Genomic DNA, 17,488 nt, shown 5'->3' with positions numbered 1-17,488 from the left:
AGCATGGTATTAGACCATTTCAGCCCACGAGTCCATCCCATCCAATTTACACCCAATTAACGTTTCAAATGGAGGTAGGAAACTGGAGCCCCCGGGGAACACCCATGCAGACACAGAGGGAACGTCCAAACTCCTTTTGGGCAACATGAGATTCGGACCCTGGTCCCAATAGTTGGTGCTGTAACGGCATTGCGCTAACTGCTAGGACTACCATGCTGCCCTGAACACCTTCAAGTTAAAGGCTCATTGTGGACGATCACTGTAAAAGACAGCATGTCACCTCACAAGTAAAGGAGGAAGGAATTAGGCCCAATTTGCCCGATGTTGTGATGTTCAAGGCTGATGGGGGGTGGGGGTTGGTGGAGGGTCACAATACAAATGTTTCCACCTCTGCTACAGTCACCTTGGACAAGCAATCATAACTCATGCAAGTTAAATCTTTAGATTTAAAGTTAAATTTAGACATACTTCAGGGTAACAGGCCAAATACAGTCATTAACCTACAAACCCCATACATTTTTGGAGAGTGGGAGGAAAGCAGAGCACCCTGAGGAAACCCACACTGGTCACAGGGAGAACGTTCGATGACAGACTATGTTGTATTTTATATTGTATATAGATATGTTTTATAGGAGATAAATTGTGGCAGGTTTTTTTTAGTGTAGGTCACATACAAACACATCAAAACAGATCTCATTTAAAATGCCAGAGCTCTGCTCAAGCCAGTCAGTCCAGGCTCCAAGTGCCTTTGTACAAACTTTGAAGAATCCCTATAGAGAATTCACAAGTAGATGTTAATTGGATATACTGTGCTGTAATGGATTATTGTGTTGGAAAGCAACAGATGAATGAACTCAGAAGATTAGATCCAGAGCCGCAGTCTGTCTGAGTGCAGTTTCTTGTTCTAGAGGGTCATGTGGTTTTCTCTAAGAAGGAGAGAGAGAGAGAGAGACAGACAGACAGACAGAGAGAGAGAGAGAGAGAGAGAGAGACAGAGAGAGAGAGAGAGAGAGAGACAGAGAGAGAGAGAAGTCCTACAGTTTTAGAGTTGAGCAGCAGCAGATGGGACTGGCATAGGACAAGCTGACAAGATTGTGGAAAACACCATTTTGAAGGCGAGTTGTGAGATCTTAGTTCAGTCTGGTCAAAGCTCTTGTGGTTCATACAAGAGGAGAGGACTGGCTGTCTAATGTTTCACTTGAAATAAGAGAAACAAAAAGGAACTCTGTGGTGACCTGAAAGAAAGAGGTCATCATATGGAAATCCCTAATGGGGCAAGTTTCTTCGGCAAGACACTGAAGAGGTTGATCAGAAGGAATCAGTTGTGGGTGTCCAACGAGCAACAAATCTCTCTCTGAAAACCGACAAGAATTTTCCTGAGTGGTAACCATTTATCTTTCAAGCACCAAAGCCTGGTAAAATTCATAAATGTTAAATTCCGTGCACAGTATAAGAATTGTCTGCAACCAGTGAACTTGGAGGAGTGAGAAGTGAGATTGGACTGTGAATCAAAGAACTTTTCTGAACTTACACACACATTGCATACACGTGCGCTTAGAATTAGAAGGGGGTTAAGTTAGATTAGTTAAGTCAATAGTGATAAGTTAGAGTTTGATCCTGTTTTTATGTTAAAAGATAATTAAAAGCAACTTTTGTTTAAGTAACCATTTGTCTTGGAGAATTTCTATTGCTGCTGGGTTTATGGGTCCTAACAGTACAAATTGTTTAAGGTCTGCACCAAAATGGAACCTGGAACAAGAGTGGCAGTGCCACTCTTAGAAACTTATTCACTCTCCCCCAGGTTACAAGGATGCCTATGATTTATAGGATATCAGGCAATCTCCAGCCCAACTGATCTCACTTAAATCAGTGTTCATGCCAAGAGCAATGCCGAGAGCCCACTGTTCTCAGGGAAGAGGATAAAACCAACCAACATAGTTGCACCAGCTCACCTTATCAGTATGACCCATGTTCTTTTTACCCCATCAATTTGGAACATGGCTTTTATATAAATAATCAACTTGCTTTAGAGCAGCCATTCTCATCTCTTTTGTAGCTATGCCGCCCTTCCCCTCCACCCAGGAATTATGGGCCCCCTTCCCTGTAAAGCAGTCAAGCTTTGTTTTTTTTCCATATTTCTCTCCAACCGACAACATAAATAAACATTTAATGTCACTTGAGGCGAAAAGAAAACAAGACTTTTACTTAAATGTAAAAGCACAGACACGCTGGAGGAACTCAGCCAGTCTCACAGCGTCCATATGAGGTAAAGATATATCACCGACGTTTCGGGCCTGAGCCCTTCCTCAAGGTATAAGCAAAAAGCTGGCAGGCATCTTAATTAAAGACTAGAGAGAGCAACGGGGAGAATGGGAAGGGGAAGAGTCCAGCTGAATTGGACTGGTGTCAACTGGTTTTAATTGGATATGATAGGAAAGGTGAGAATTGATTCTGGGTCTGTGAAAGGAGACAGAGAGAAAAGGGGGCAGAGAGAGAGAGGGGGGGACAGAACTAGAGGAAAGGAGAGAGAGACAGGGGTAAAAAGAAGGGACCAGAGAAACACCAGATAAATCAATATTAATGCCATCCGGTTGGTGGGTGCCTAGATAGAAGGTGAGGTGTTGTTCCTCCAATTTGTTAGTGGTCTCAGTCTGGCAGTGTATGAGAACATGGATGGACATGTCAGCAAGGAATTGGGTGGGTGGCCACTGAATGGTCCCCGCTATTGCGTCGGACAGAGGCGAGATGTTCAACAAAGCTATTTCAGTCTGCGTCCAGTCTCTGTGATGTTGAGGAGACCATAACAGGAACACCGGCTGCAGTAGACAGTCCCTGCAGATTCACAAGTGAAATGTTGCTTCAATTGGAAGGGATGTTTCTTCTTCCTCCATCTCCTTTCCTTTCATTCCTCTAGCTCTGTCTGCCTGTCTGTCTCTCTCCCTGTTCCTTCTCTACCTCCTATGGACACTGCGAGACTGGCTGAGCTCCTCCAGCATTTCTGTTTTTACTACAGTCACAGTGTCCGCAGTCTTTCATTTTTCAATTTTACTCACATGTGCTGTAGCCCCCAAGAGGGTTGGGTGGGGTGGGGGGGGGGGGGGAGAGGGGAGTAGTGTTACGAGCTTAGAGGACTCCAAAACCCAGCAGCAATATTCACCAAGACAAATGGTTACTTAAACAAAAGTTGCTTTTAATTATCTTTAAACATAAAAACAGAATCACACTTTAACTTATCTCTATTGACTTAACTAACATGACTTAACCCCCCCCTTCTAATTCTAAGCACGTGTATGTAATGTGTGTGTGAGTTCAGAAAAGTTCTTTGATTCACAGTCCAAACTCATTTCTCATTCCTCCAAGTTCACTGATTGCAGACAATTCTTATACTGTGCGCGGAATTTAACATGTATAAAGTTCACCAGGCTTTGGTGCGTGAAAGGTAAATAGTTACCATTCAGGAAGGTTCTTGTTGGTTTTCAGAGAGAGATTTGTTGTTCCAGGACATTCACAACTGATGTACTTCCATCAGTCACTTCAGTGTCTTGCTGACAAAACTTGTCCCTTCAGGGTTCTCCAGATGATAACCTCTTTCTTTCAGGCCACCACAGAGTTCCTTCTTGTTTCGCTTATTCCAAGTGAAACATTAGACAGCCAGTCCTCTCCTCTTGCATAAACCACAAGGGCTTTGACCAGGCCATCTTCCAAATGGGGTTTTCCACAGCTTGCCAGCTTGTCCTGTTCCAGTCCAGCTGCCTCTGCTGCCTGCAACACTGTTGAAGAGATCTCTGTAGGCACTTTTAGGTGACCAAAATACCCCAATGTAAAGCCCATGCGGTTGTCGGGAGGCCACCTGAAAGAGCAGGAGGTGCCTCTGAGGTGCTCTTTCCATTTCCAACCCTCCTCTGAGAGGGATAATCACCGGAGCACTGAAGTCCCCATGCAACTGAATGCAGCCACTTGAAAGCGGCTGCTAAGGGGATGACAATCAGCTGGCGAGAGCCTGACAGCCCCCTCCCCGCTGCTCCTGCCTCCTGGTGCGTGACGCCAGGGTTGGGGCAGCTGTCGTGGGACGTCAGGGCTGGAGCGGCCGACGCAGGATGTCAGGGCTGGGGCATCTGTCGCGGGATGACAGGGCACTGACCGCTCCAGCGCTGACATCCTGCACCATCCAGCCCATCCCTGACATCCTGCACCGGCCACCCCAGCCCTGACATTCCAAAGGGACAGGAGCCAGAGTGCGCTCTGAGGTGCCTCCCGTTCAGCTGTCCCTTTCAGGTGGCCAGTGCTGCGCTTTTAGTGCTGCCACCTGAATGATCATTCCACAGGACTGAATCCACTTTTGCAGGTGCATTCTTGGTGGAGAATGAACCTGAAAGAGGCTTGTATGTGTGTGTCTCTCTCTGAGAGAAAGCCTGGTTGACCCTCTGCTTGCACAACCACATGACCCCCTTAGAACAACAAGTTCTCTTCCAGACAATCTGCAGCTCCAGCAAGATCTTTCATCTGTTGCCTTTTATAAACAACAATCCATTAGTGCTCTTGATCTCTCTTCAAAGCTCTTGCAAAAGCTGTGGAGCTGATATGTCTAGCATGGGGTAGAGCTCCAGTATTTAAAATAAGATCTGTTTTAAAGTGTTTGTATGCAACCTACTCTAACAAACCTTTCCCAATTTATCTCCCAAAAACATATCTATATACTCTGTCACAGTGGCAAAGAACCTCGTGGAGAAAGGCAAAGGCAAGCTGGGCCCTCGAAGATCCTTGGGGTACTGACAGCTTGCTTATCGCACCGTAGGATGGGAGGGTGGAAGGCGGGTTTGCCAACAGATCGGACAGGAGGCCGTGCAGATGGAGAGGACGCAGGAGTGCAGGAGGCTAACCCACAGACACTTGGTGTCTCCGAATGCCTTGCTTCTCTTTCTCTTATTGTTGGTGATGGAGGTGCAGGCAATGCTAGTGAGACCTCTTTTGGTGCATTCACAGCAGGCAAAAGTTGATGTGTTTTGTGCAGTAAAATAAAAGAATCAATCTTTTCCTGAAGAATCTCTCTAATGCAGACTCAGAGCCAATGACAATACACTTTGACTGAGGATTTTCTCATTCCAACAGATCAACAATAATCCCACCAGCCTCTTAACCTGTTGGTCGGGTATCTCGTCAAAAACTTCCAAAAGTCCAGGAAGACTTTCGACTAATCCAAAGAACTTCCAGTTCCAGAGCCACAACCTTTCTTTTTGAAAGTCAAGTATATCTGATAATACCTTGCCAGCATCTGCAAGGACACCACAGAACATCTGACCAGCACTAACGTCAAGCTAATGGGCCTATTTTGTTCTGCCATTGATCTCTTTGAAAAATTGAAGTGCTTTAGAATGACTCCAGCCAAAGAATAATGAGCATTTTCATTGTAACCTGCACTAGTTATTGGTGTCAGGTGCTTGTCATTTTCAAAGGTGAAGCATTTTAGCATTTCTGCCATTGATTGAGACATCATTTCCCCTTCTTGTGTATCTTTCAAAGACTTAACAGAGTGGGTGGAGGATCTTTCTTTAAATTTATTTAATTAAAAATTAAAATTTAGACATACAGCATTTCGGCCCACAAGTTCCTGCTGCCCAAGTTACACCCCATTAACCTACATGCCCCCACCCCCCCCACAGTATGTTGTGAAGGAACTGGAGACCACAGGGAAAACCCATGAAGACACGACGAGAATTAACAAACTCCTTACAGTCAGCGCAAGATTCGATCCCTGGTCCCAATCGCTGGTGCTGTAACAGCGTTTTGCTAACCGCTATGCCAACCGTGTTGCCCATTCCTGGACCCAACACACCAAGGGCATCCTGAAAAAAGCACATCAATATCTCTACTTCCTCAGGAGTTTGCACAGGATTGTATGACATCAGAAACCCTGAAAATTTCTATCTCTATGTGATGGAAAGTGTGCTGACCGGCTGTATCACGGTCCTAATATGGGATCATCGATATGCATGAGCATAAACCCCTCCATAAAATGGTGGACACAGGCCAGGACATCACAGGCAGAACCCTCTTCACTGTCGACAAAATGCCCTTTCAGGTGGACCCTTCACCTTGAGGGCAGCAGCAGGAGCAGATCTTAACCTGCGGACTCACCTTTCAGGTGGCAGCCTGCTCCACCTGAAAGGGCCTATTCATATCCAGAGGGGCCTCGTAGCGCCCTCCGGATCTGATGGAGGCACGTTGACTAGTGCTGCAGCGCGCCTGTCATAAATATGCGGCATAGCAATGGCTGTCTTCCCTACTATAATCCCCATACACAAGTAGAACTGCTCTGTGTTTCCCATAACAGTTCCAGCTGCATGGGGGGCTAAGGGTAGGGAAGACCGCCATTGCTATGCTGTATTTTGAACTGCAGAGAGCAGCTCCGGTGCAGGAGTGGCCAATCGGGCTGGGTGACCCTGTTCCAACGTCCCTCACTGGCCGACCCTGCCTCGATGCCCCTGCCAGCCACCCCTGCCTCGATGTCCCCCGCTGGCCACCCCTGCCCCAATGGCCCCTGCCGACCTCCCCTCCCCAGTGGAGGGGAAAGGCTGTCAGGCAGCGTGACCTGGGCTGTTAGGTAACAGGTGGGAGGGATTGTCAGGTAGTGGGACGGAGGGATGCTGTCAGGCAGTAGGGAGTTGGGTCACAGGCTGATAGAATCTTCAGCCTGCCCCCAGGGAGCCATTTACAGCGGCTGCACATTCTGGTGCAACAGCAGAGCGTGGCGCTCTGCCAATGATCCCTCCCTGAGGGAGGTTGGCATCGGCACCTCGGAGGCGCTTCTGCCGTATTCAGGTGAGTATGTCTTTATCCGCAAGGATTATGCAGATTTACAAGGGGGTGTTCAGACCATCTGAAAGGGCCTAAAGTCTACAGGGAACACTGCCGTCAGCGAGCAGCAACAATCATCAAGGATCCATGCCTCCCACCACATGCTCTGTTCTCACTGGGGCCATCAGGAAAGAGGTGAAGGTGCCACAGGACTCAGACCACCAGGTTCAGAAACAGCTGCTACCCCTCCACCATCAGACTCCTCAGTGACAAACTCAATCAGAGACTCATTTAAGGACTCTTACTTGTGCACTTCATTGATTATTTTTTCCTCTCTGTTTTGCACAGTCAGTTGTTTATATTTCTTTATTTGTTTACATGTGTACGTGGCCGTAGTTTTTTATGTATTACTATTAAGTGGTAATTCAAGATTCAATTTATTATTATAGTCATAAAACAGTGTCGTACTTGATGACATTTCTTTTTTCCAGCTGTAAGGCAGACAGATTCGCCACCAGCAGGAATTGCCTAAGCGCCTCTTACAGTCAGAGAGAGAGAGAAGCAAAAGGGAGTCCCCCCAGAGTCTCTGAGTGTCCGTAGATTTGCCTCCAGCAGGAAGTAAAATGCTGTGGATGTTTCGGGTCTGAGCCCTTCTTCTGGGGTGCCAAATAAAAAGGTGGGGAAGGGGAAGTAGGAGGGCCACAGGCCAGAAGGTGACAGGTGGAGACATGTGGGAGGGGGAAGAAGAAAAAAGACCCAGGAGGTGAAAGGGGGAGAGGGCAGGGAGCTAAGAAAGATGCTCTCTAGAGCTGGTGGAAGGGAGACAGAGGGATGAGGGAAAGAGAAAGGTTGGGGAAGGGGAGTTAAGAGAAGTTGGAAAAGTTGATATTGATGCTGTCTGGTTGGTGAATGCTGGGACAAAATACAAGCTGTTGTTCCACTAATTTACAACCTGGCAGGAGTGAAACACAAAAGTCTGTGGATGAAGTAAATACACAATGCTGGAAAAGCTCAACTACTCTCCTTTCCCCTTCCCTTCCCTCTCCCCTTTCCCTCAACTCTCCAGCCCCCCTTCCCTCTCTATTCACCCAGCCATCTCTCCCTCCCCTGTTGCCATATAGAGCCATGGAGGCCCGATCATTGGGAGAGTTTAAGGAGGAGATGATAGGTATCTAATTAGTCAGGGTATTAAAGGATATGGGGAAAAGGTCAGAAATTGAAACTAGATGTGAAAATAGATTAGCTCATGGTGCAGTGCAACTAGGCACGGGGAGAAAGTACAGACAGTGCCAGGTTTGAACCTAGATCACTGACACTGTTCCTTTTTTTTTCTTTGGCTTGGCTTCGCGGACGAAGATTTATGGAGGGGGTAAAAGTCCACGTCAGCTGCAGGCTCGTTTGTGGCTGACAAGTCCGATGCGGGACAGGCAGACACGGTTGCAGCGGCTGCAGGGGACACTGTAATAGCGTTGCGCTAACCGCTCTACTGACCATGTCACTGTTGATTTAATTTAGACATACAGCACAGAAACAGGCCATTTCGGCCCACATGTCCTTGCCGCCCAAATTACACCCCCCGGTACATTTTTGAAGGGTGGGAGGAAACCGGAAGCCCCAGGGAAAACCCACGCAAATACAGACTCGAACCCTGGTCCCGATTACTGGCGCTGCCTTCCCTTGCACTGAATTTATTTATCTCTTTTATATTTATTATCTTTTTCTGTTTCATGCCATGTTGTGGTGTTTCTTTTTCACGATGGTAGTTGGTGTATCATATGCACCTGAGTGGCTGTGGCAAGCTGGAGTTACAGTGTTTGAGCAAGTGACTGTAACTTCCCACCATCATTTATCAGTGCTGGCTCCCCTTGCAAAATTACTGAGTACATTCACAAATGAGCATCTGAGTGGTCGCCGCATCAGTAGACAAATCAGGCTGCCAAATGTTCTGAGCAGACTTTAAAGTACACTTCCCATGTAGTGCGAGTACCTCAGGAGCTGAAATGTGCAGCGAAAATGGTTCTCAAGTCAAACAGTTGCTATTTTGGAAGGTGGCTTGACATTGGTACTTATGATAAGATGCTGCAATCACAGTGAGTGGGTTTAATTGTTGTGGTTCTTTTGTCATTAATTAAAGCCACAAGGGGGCCAAGTTTTCTGTTTGTTTTTCTTTTGAAATGATACAATAAGGGAGTGCTACTTTTAGAACAGGGATTACTGCTTGAATAAACGCCATGTGTTCTTCAGTCCTGCAGAGCCCTGCGCATCTCCAGCAAGCTCCTAATTTCCGTCACTTTCTCTGCCTGGTGAGTTGGACTCAGGCTGACAGGTGAGATGGGACACTAAAAACACCCGCTGCTGCAGGCAAAAATATTGTTAACACTGTGTTTTAATTGGCACAGTATTAGCAGTAGGATGCTAGCGACCAATTAAGGTGCTCTGCCTTTTCCAAATTGGTTTTTGTTTTGTCTCTCCTTTGCTCGCTGTACTGGTGACAGGTTATGGAACTCGGCACTGAGCTGGATTTAGAGCCCAGGAGGGGGGTGGCAGTGATTTCTGTGGCTTTTACTGTTTATGGATATTACAAAGGCTGTTTGAGATTTCGTCATGGTCAGAAACACATCCCCACTGCAAGTGACAAAAGCAAGCTGTGTGGCTACATATGCCTCATTTGATTGGGAGCCAAGTGACCACAAACCTCACTGTTCAAAGAGTCAATTCTCACTTGTCAACCATCATTTCACCACAGCAGGAAGGAGCTGACTCTGCTCTGGAAATTGTATCCCCCCACTTCTGTAACCTACATCCCTGGTCCATACAGCTTTATTCATTCTGAGCTTGAACCTGGATGATGTCAACAAAACTGCATTTGGAAAGGATAAATAGGTCAGGACTTCATTCCCTGGATTGTTGAAGAATGCAGGGAGATTAGATAGGGGTATACAAGTACTCCCCGACCTATGACTGTAATTTAGACCGAAGTTCCGGCCATTTCTCGGAATGGAAGTTATGTCGGAATTGTGTACTTACCTTGTTAGTGGGCGTCCCAGGGTCTGTAGGCTGGGCGCAGCTACCTTGATTCCTGTGTGTATGTATGAGTCTTCGGTTGGCGCATGCACGGTGGTTCACATATTGGAGTCCGGTTGGTGCTTGCACGAGAGTTAAGCGCCGTAATGATATTGAATTTGCGCCCTTAACTCTCGCCCATGCGCCAACCAAAGACTCGTGCATGTGTACAGGAATCAAAAAGTACGCACATTTTGCCTCTTATATGCCCTGTTATAATTTGTCAAATACAACATAAGCTGTGTAAATTTTCTCTTTTTTTTTTAAACAAATTTTTGGTCTTATGTGTGGATGGACATAAGTTGCATTGTTTGCAAGTCATGGAGTTCCTGTACAACATTATGAGGAGTATTGTTAGAATAAATGCAAGCAGGCTTTTTCCACTGAGAGTAGGTGTGTCAAGAACTAGAAGACTTGGGTTAAGGGTGAAAGGTGAGATGTTTATGGGGAACATGAGGGGGCATTTCCCACAGAGAGTTGTAAGTGGTGAATGTGAGCTCAATTCTGACATTTAAAAATATTTGGATCAGCACATGAATGGGAGGGATATGGTCCAGGTTCAGGTCAATGGGATTTGGCAGAATAATATTTCAGCACGGACTAGATGGACTGAAAGGCCTGTTTCTGTACTGAGGTGTTCCATGATTCTGTAAGACATTGACTCAAGTGTTTGCCATGGAGAATTCCTACATTGGCAATGGGAAAGCTGCAAATCTGAAACTGCAGATGCGGGAAATCTGAAATGAAAGAAAAATAAGGAAATATGCACAGAAAAAAGAAACAGACTGGGGGAGTCCGGAAATAGAGGCAGAAACTGCAGTGTTCCCAAGAAATGTGTGATCTTTCTAGTGTCGGGAACTCAATGGAAATGGGGTCATGTAGCTTTGGGTGGATAGAGAGGGCAAAAACATGAAGAAGGGAGCACATGAGAATGCTATTCTTCTTCCTGTGTTTGTAGATGATAAAGGCATGATGGCTTTCATCAGCACATCTCACTCAGTGGCCACCGAAACTGACCACCAAATGTTTCACCACGAGGGAGCAACTGCGGCGGTTGGTGGCATTCACTGTAATCCGGGAACTTTTGAACAGTACGTCCCCACTGGCCAATACAGCGTACGTAACTCTGATTGTCTGAACACAAAGACAATTCCAATCCACTTTTACTTTTTCACAGCCAGAAGCAAAATAGATGATGAATATCTAAAATTTAATGCATCCATCTTCACAGCTTATGATGACACCAAATGTTAGGATACTTGGCCTCATCAGAAAACTTGAACGTGACCTTACAGCCATCATCCAAATTGATTATGAATATGGTGAATGCTTGAAGTCTCAAGATCGATCTCTACAAGGCACCACTTACCACATTATGGGGACCCTGTCCAGTGTGCCAACTTTTCACACCTCCTGCCAAGCAACTAATTTCTTTCTCACCGGACTCCCTTTCTCACACTCAGTGTCACCAAGACCAAGGAGCTGATTGTGGACTTTAGGAAGGAAAGGGTACAATCCAGTGATCAGAGGTGGAGAGGGTGAGCAAATTTAAACTCCTGGGAATCATTCTCTGCAGGACATTTGCTGGACCCAACATACTAAGGTCATCATGAAGAAAACACATCAGCGTCTGAACTTCCACAGGAGATTGTAGAGGTTTGGTATGAAATTGGAAAGCTTGGGAAACTTTTACAGATGTGTAGTGAAAGGACACTGACTGGCTGCATATGTCCGTTGCTGGGACCAGGTCAAGATTGCTTCAAGGTAATAGTGATGGGGATCAGGGAAATTTGCTGATTTTCCTTCTCTCCAGTCAATAGAAATGGGGACCAAGAAAATTGTCTGATTTCTCAAAGTGGAGAGGAGATATCAGACAGGAGTTCTGCATAGGGTTTGGGAACAGGAAACTTTGTTCATTTCCCTCACTGGATACTCACAGGGCCGAGAACCCTGGCAGATATTGCCCTCACTCTTACCCTGTGATCACAGGGTAGTGACAATCCAGGAACCCTGGCAGATTCCCTGTTCACCAAGTCACTAGATCATGATGCAGAGCAGGAACCCTGGCAGATATCCCCTGTCTCTCGAACCCAGACATTGTTGAGCAGAGGTTCATAGGAACATTTTGACTTCCTTCTCTCTCCCTAATCCTTGGGCTGCAAATTATTGTTGCACTGTTCAGCATTAATTTACCAGTGCTAACATTCTATTTTATGGATTGCTTGATGTACCAAGTTAAGCATAATATCTTAAAAATAAAAGGAGAGCATTTCTTACCTTGAATTCATAAGATTCTTCTATGATAACCTCCAATTTTGGATGTTCACCCAAAATGGGTTTCCCCATTTCTGCAATGCGTTTCGCTTCTTCCTCCTCAATTGACAGTTTCTGGTTACCATCCTCTGCAAAACAAAACATTTAATTCCCCAATTAAAACTGCAGGGTGGAGTGTCTCCTGTGTCTCTCCCTCTCCTCCCACCCCTTTCCAAAGCCATTCAAAGACACGCTGATAGCAAATGTGCTGCTCTTCTCCAAGATGGTTTTACATAACCCAGGCTCGCCACAAGTCATTTTTAATTTTTTTTAAACATAAAAACAGGATCAAACTTTAAATTATTACTATTAACTCAACTTAACCCCCTTCTAATTCTAAGCACATGTGTATGTGATATGTATAAGTTCAGGAAAAGTTATTTGATTTACAGTCCAATCTCACCTCACTCTTCCATGAACAGGCAATTCTTATACTGTGCACAACATTTAACATTTAAGAATTTTCACCAAGCTCTGATGCTTAAAAGTAATTGGTCACTGCTCTGGAAGGTTCTTGTTGCTTTCAGAGAGATTTGTTGTACATGGGACACACACAAACTGATTCCCTCCCATCAGTCACTTCAGTGTCTTGCCGAAGAAACTTGCCCCATCAGGGTTTTCCAAATAATAACCTTATCTTCTGCAGGTCACCACAGAGTTCCTTTTGTTTCCCTTATTTCAGGTGAAACACTCTAAACACTCTAGCCAGCCATTTCCTCTTGTATGGACCACAAGGGTTTTCAACAGGCTGAACTCAGAACTCACAACCCATCTTCAAATTGGGGTTTCAACAAGCTGCCAGCTTGCCATGACTGCAGAAACCAGTTCTCTCTCTCTCTCTTAGAGAAAGCCTGTTTGGTCTCCTCTCTCCCTGATTGCAAAACAACATGACCATCTTAGAACAGCAAACTACAACCAAACAAACCCAAACTTCTGAGTTCATTCATCTGTTGGTTTCCAAAACAATAATTCATTACTCCACAGCATGTCCAATCAACTCCTACTTGTGAAGTCTCTATAGGTATTCTTCAAAGCTTTTGCAAAGACACTCGGAGCCTGGATTGTCTGGCTTGAGCAGACCTCTGGCATTTTAAATGAGATCTGTTTTGTGAAGTGTTTGTGTTTGCTTGTGACCTACACTACTCCCACAATCTATCTCCTTCAAAAACATATCTAAATACAATATAAAATATGAAATAATCCATCATGATATGAATTACTCATAATTGTAAAACAAAAGCTTTCAGCATTAAATATTACATTGGAATACCGATGCTGAATGATGCTTGTTGAAGCAAACAATGAGAAGCTGGAGGAACTCAGCAGGCCAGGCACCAGCCATGGATGGAAATGGTCAATCAACATTTCAGGTTGTGACCCATTATCAAGACTAAAATAGGAAGGAGCAATATCAAATAGTGATTAATGAGAGTTTACTGCCAGATATGTACAACATACAGAGGCAACAGTCTTACTTGATATAGCTGCACAGGTATGCTAGACATATCAACCACAATAGTACACATTTAATTGCCACAATATGCCAAGACAGAAAGAAATATAAAGAATATTTATTTCCAAGGAATATTAATCTCCAAAGAATAAAGTCCTAACCTGTTTAATCTTTCCCTGTAACTCAACTCCTGAAGACCTGGCAACATCCTAGTAAACCTTCTCTGCACTCTTTCAATCTTACTGATATCCTTCCTGTAGTTAGTTGACCAGAACTGCACACGATACTCCAAATTTGGCCTCGCCAATGTCTTATACAACCTCACCAATAACATCCATCCTGTAGTCAATTTTTTTGATTTATAAAGGCTAAGATGCCAAAAGCTTTCTTTACAGCCCTGTTCACCTGTAACACCATTTTAACGGAATTATGTTTCTGAATTCCGAGATCCCTTTGTTCCTCTGCACTCCTCAGTGCCCGACCATTTACTGTGTATGTCCAACCTTGGTTTGCCCTTCCAAAATGCATCACCTTACACTTGTCTTCATTAAACTCCACCTGCAATTTTTTGGCTCATTTTCCCAGTTTGGTCCAGATCCCACTGTAAGCTTTGAAAATCTTCCTCGCTGCCCACAATGCCTCCTATCTTTGTGTCATCAGAAAACTTGCTGATCCAATTTACCACATTATCATCCAGATCATGGATACAGACAACAAACAACAATGGTCCCAACACTGATCCCTGAGGCACACCACTAGTCACAGGCCTCCAGTTGCAGAAGCAACCATCCTCTACCACTCTGCTTTCCCCAACACAGTCAATTACAAATCCAGTTTACAACCTCTCCATGGATACCTAGAGTTTGAACCTGAACTAGCCTTGTCAAAGGCCTTACTAAGATCCATGTAGACAATATCCACAGCCTTTCCAACTACCTTCTTGGTAACCTCCTCAAAAAACTCTACAAAATTCATTAAACATGGCCTACCACACATACACACCCATGCTGACTGTCCTTACTCAGCCCATGGCTGTCCAAATACCTATATATCCTATCTCTCAGAATTCCTTCCAATAATTTACCTACACTGATGTTGGGCTCACTGGCCTATAATTACCTGATTTTTTTCTGTGAACTTTTTTAAACAAAGGGACAACATGAGCTACCCTCCAATCCTTTGGCACCTCATCCATTCCTAAGGACATTTTGAATATACCTGGCAGTGCAGAGGGGCAAAAAGATCTGGGTAATTGTGCCCTGAAGGTGACATCACAGGTGGACAGGGTTGTAAAGAAAGCTTTTGACACCTTAGCCTTAATAAATCAAAGTATTGAGTATAAGAGTTGGGATGTTGTGTTGAAGTTGTTTAAGACATTGGTGAGGCCAAATTTGGAATATTATGTGCAGTTTTGATCACTTAACTACAGTAAGGATATCAATAAGATTGAAAGAGTGTAGAGAAGATTTACAAGGATGTTGCCAGGTCTTCAGGAGTTGAGTTAAAGAGAAAAGAATGAGGGAAGATTTGATCGAGGTTTACAAAATTATGAGAGGTATAGACAGAGTGAATGCGAGTAGGCTTTATCTACTTAGATGGAGAGAGATAAATACAAGAGGTTATGTTTTTAAGATGAAAGGAGAAATGTTTAGGGGAACATTAGGGGGAAGTTCTTCGCTCAGAGAGTGGTGGAAGTGTGGAATGAGCTGCCATCTGACATAGTGAATGTGGACTTGATTTTGAGTTTTATGCATAAATTGGATAGATTCATGGATGGGAGAGGTCTGGTTATGTAGAGGGAGCAGGCCAAAGGGACGAGCGGAATAGTGGTCGGCACAGACTAGAAGGACCAAACGGCCTGTTTTATGAGCTGTGGGATTCTATGGTTCTATGAATATAAATATTGATATTTGCAGTTAGTGAAAAAGACAAAGTGCAGACAGATCTTTTGGTGATCCTGGAGTAGTTTTATGGCTGGAGTTGTAAGCAGATGTCCAAGAGCCCGATAGCTATGGGGATAAAAACTGTTCTTGACTAAAGGTGCTGGATTCAGTCTTCTGTTCCTTCTGCCTGAAAGGAGCAGTGAGAAGAGGCTGTGGCCAGGGTGCTGGGGGTCCTTTGTGAAGTTGGCTACTTTCTTGAATCAACACCTAACATGCATGTCTTCAGTCAATGGGAGGTCAGAGCTGTGAGGGTCCTGGCTTGGTTTGCCTATATCTGCAACGTAGGCACTTAAGTTTATGATCCAGCCAGTCACCAACATTTCCACAGTGCACCTACAGAGTATTCAACGACATGCCAAATTTCCTCAGCCTCAGAGGTGTTAGTGCACTTTTTTTGCGGCTGCATTGATGAGCTGCCTTGTATATCAAGGGGGAAAAGAAAAGGATGTGATGGGAATAAAGAAGCTGGGGAGGGGCTAAGAGGTGAGAGGTTATTGGACAGCTTGTGGGAGAGGTGGAGAAACAAATCGAGGGAAAGACCATGGGGGTGGGGCTGCTGGTGGGGAGATAAGAACAAGAATAGGTGAAGAAAAGATAGAAATGGTAGAATCAGACAAGATTCGTGTATGAGTCTATAGCCCCTTTCACACTTGCATCCCACTAAATCGGCCATTCAGTGTCCTGGGATAGGAATGGGGGTTTGGCTTTTCACACTTGACCACTCCTAAACTGGGACACTGAACACTTTCACACTTGCAAAGAGCCATCCCAGGGGTTAGGACCGTTCTACCTTCTACCGGAGACAACATGATGCATCGAGCGATGGTGGACCTGCCCTAAATCCTGATCAATGTATTATGCTCTTATATTTGAACAAAATTAATCATGCCTAATTATAACATAATTAAGCTTTATGTACAGCACATACGAACCCTTCATCCTCTGTTGTTGTTGTGCCGACCTATATAAACCTTTATAAGGAACTGTGGGATAGTGCTACAATTTATAAATACCATGGGAAAAAGTGATGGCAGACCTACCCCCCCAGAATTCCATGAGACAGAGCAAGGGCTGTATGCATGGCTGTGTGCATGGAGCATTCATGGAGGGGTTTCTCTGCCACAAGGCATTCTGGGAAGTGAGGTCCGCCATTGCTTTTTCCCACAGTCTTTATAAATTGTGCGTTATAGCACAATTATAGCGTTATAGCACTACTTTCTTTCTTAAAAATTCCCCACTATTGCTATTCATTTCTATTTATTTTCTCCCCCCCCCACCACCCCCACACCTACAGCCGCTGTGACTTTCCCATGGCAAAGTTTATTACCATCATTTTAATCTTTTTTTCTTTCAAGTTCCTGCATTCACACAGGGTCATTTCAATCCCACAATGCAATCCCACAACCCATTTCACACTTGCCTGATAGCAACGCTGGCATCTGCAGGTGCCAGGGATTGTACTAGGGGTCGAGGCCGTCAATCCTCGGCGTTGAGCTGATTTTGCTTTCACACAAGATCCTTTAAAGGCCGATTTGCTGTTAATTCCTGGGGTTACTTGCAAGTTTGAAAGGGGTTTATGATTATGATTGAGAGTAGGAAGGATGATAGGCAAGTGATGAGAGAAAATTGCAGCCGGAGGGATGACAGAGACAGAGTGCATTTAAAAAGTGGTCTGTAGGTTTTATACTTAAATATATGCAGCTTTAAAAATAAGGTGGAGGGCCTAGCAGTACAGCTACAGATCAGAAGGTACAATGTGGTGGCCATTACTGAGTCATGGCTAAAGGATGGATGCCATTGGGATCTGAACGTCCAAGGATGGCAGAGAGGGTGGCGTGGATCTGTGAGTGAGCAACAATATTAAATCATTGGTAAGATGGGACATGGGATTAGAAGAGATCGAATCATTATGGGTTGAGTT

General features: G+C 44.7%; 1 protein-coding gene across 2 annotated transcripts in view; it reads right to left on the bottom strand.

Annotated features, from left to right (window-relative positions):
* The window catches only part of slc8a3 (solute carrier family 8 member 3), a 471,668-nt gene that overhangs the window by 65,686 nt on the left and 388,494 nt on the right, over positions 1-17,488 (bottom strand). For both annotated transcript variants that reach the window (XM_069918112.1, XM_069918113.1), the window contains one exon: positions 12,136-12,260. In XM_069918112.1, coding sequence (XP_069774213.1) covers positions 12,136-12,260 — 125 coding nt within the window. The remainder of the gene's footprint in view (positions 1-12,135; positions 12,261-17,488) is intronic.

Source organism: Narcine bancroftii, chromosome 2 (assembly GCF_036971445.1).
Source record: "Narcine bancroftii isolate sNarBan1 chromosome 2, sNarBan1.hap1, whole genome shotgun sequence".
NCBI classification, from domain to species: domain Eukaryota; kingdom Metazoa; phylum Chordata; class Chondrichthyes; order Torpediniformes; family Narcinidae; genus Narcine; species Narcine bancroftii.
Note: the sequence above shows the minus strand (reverse complement) of the source record. Positions and strands in the feature narration are given on the sequence as shown.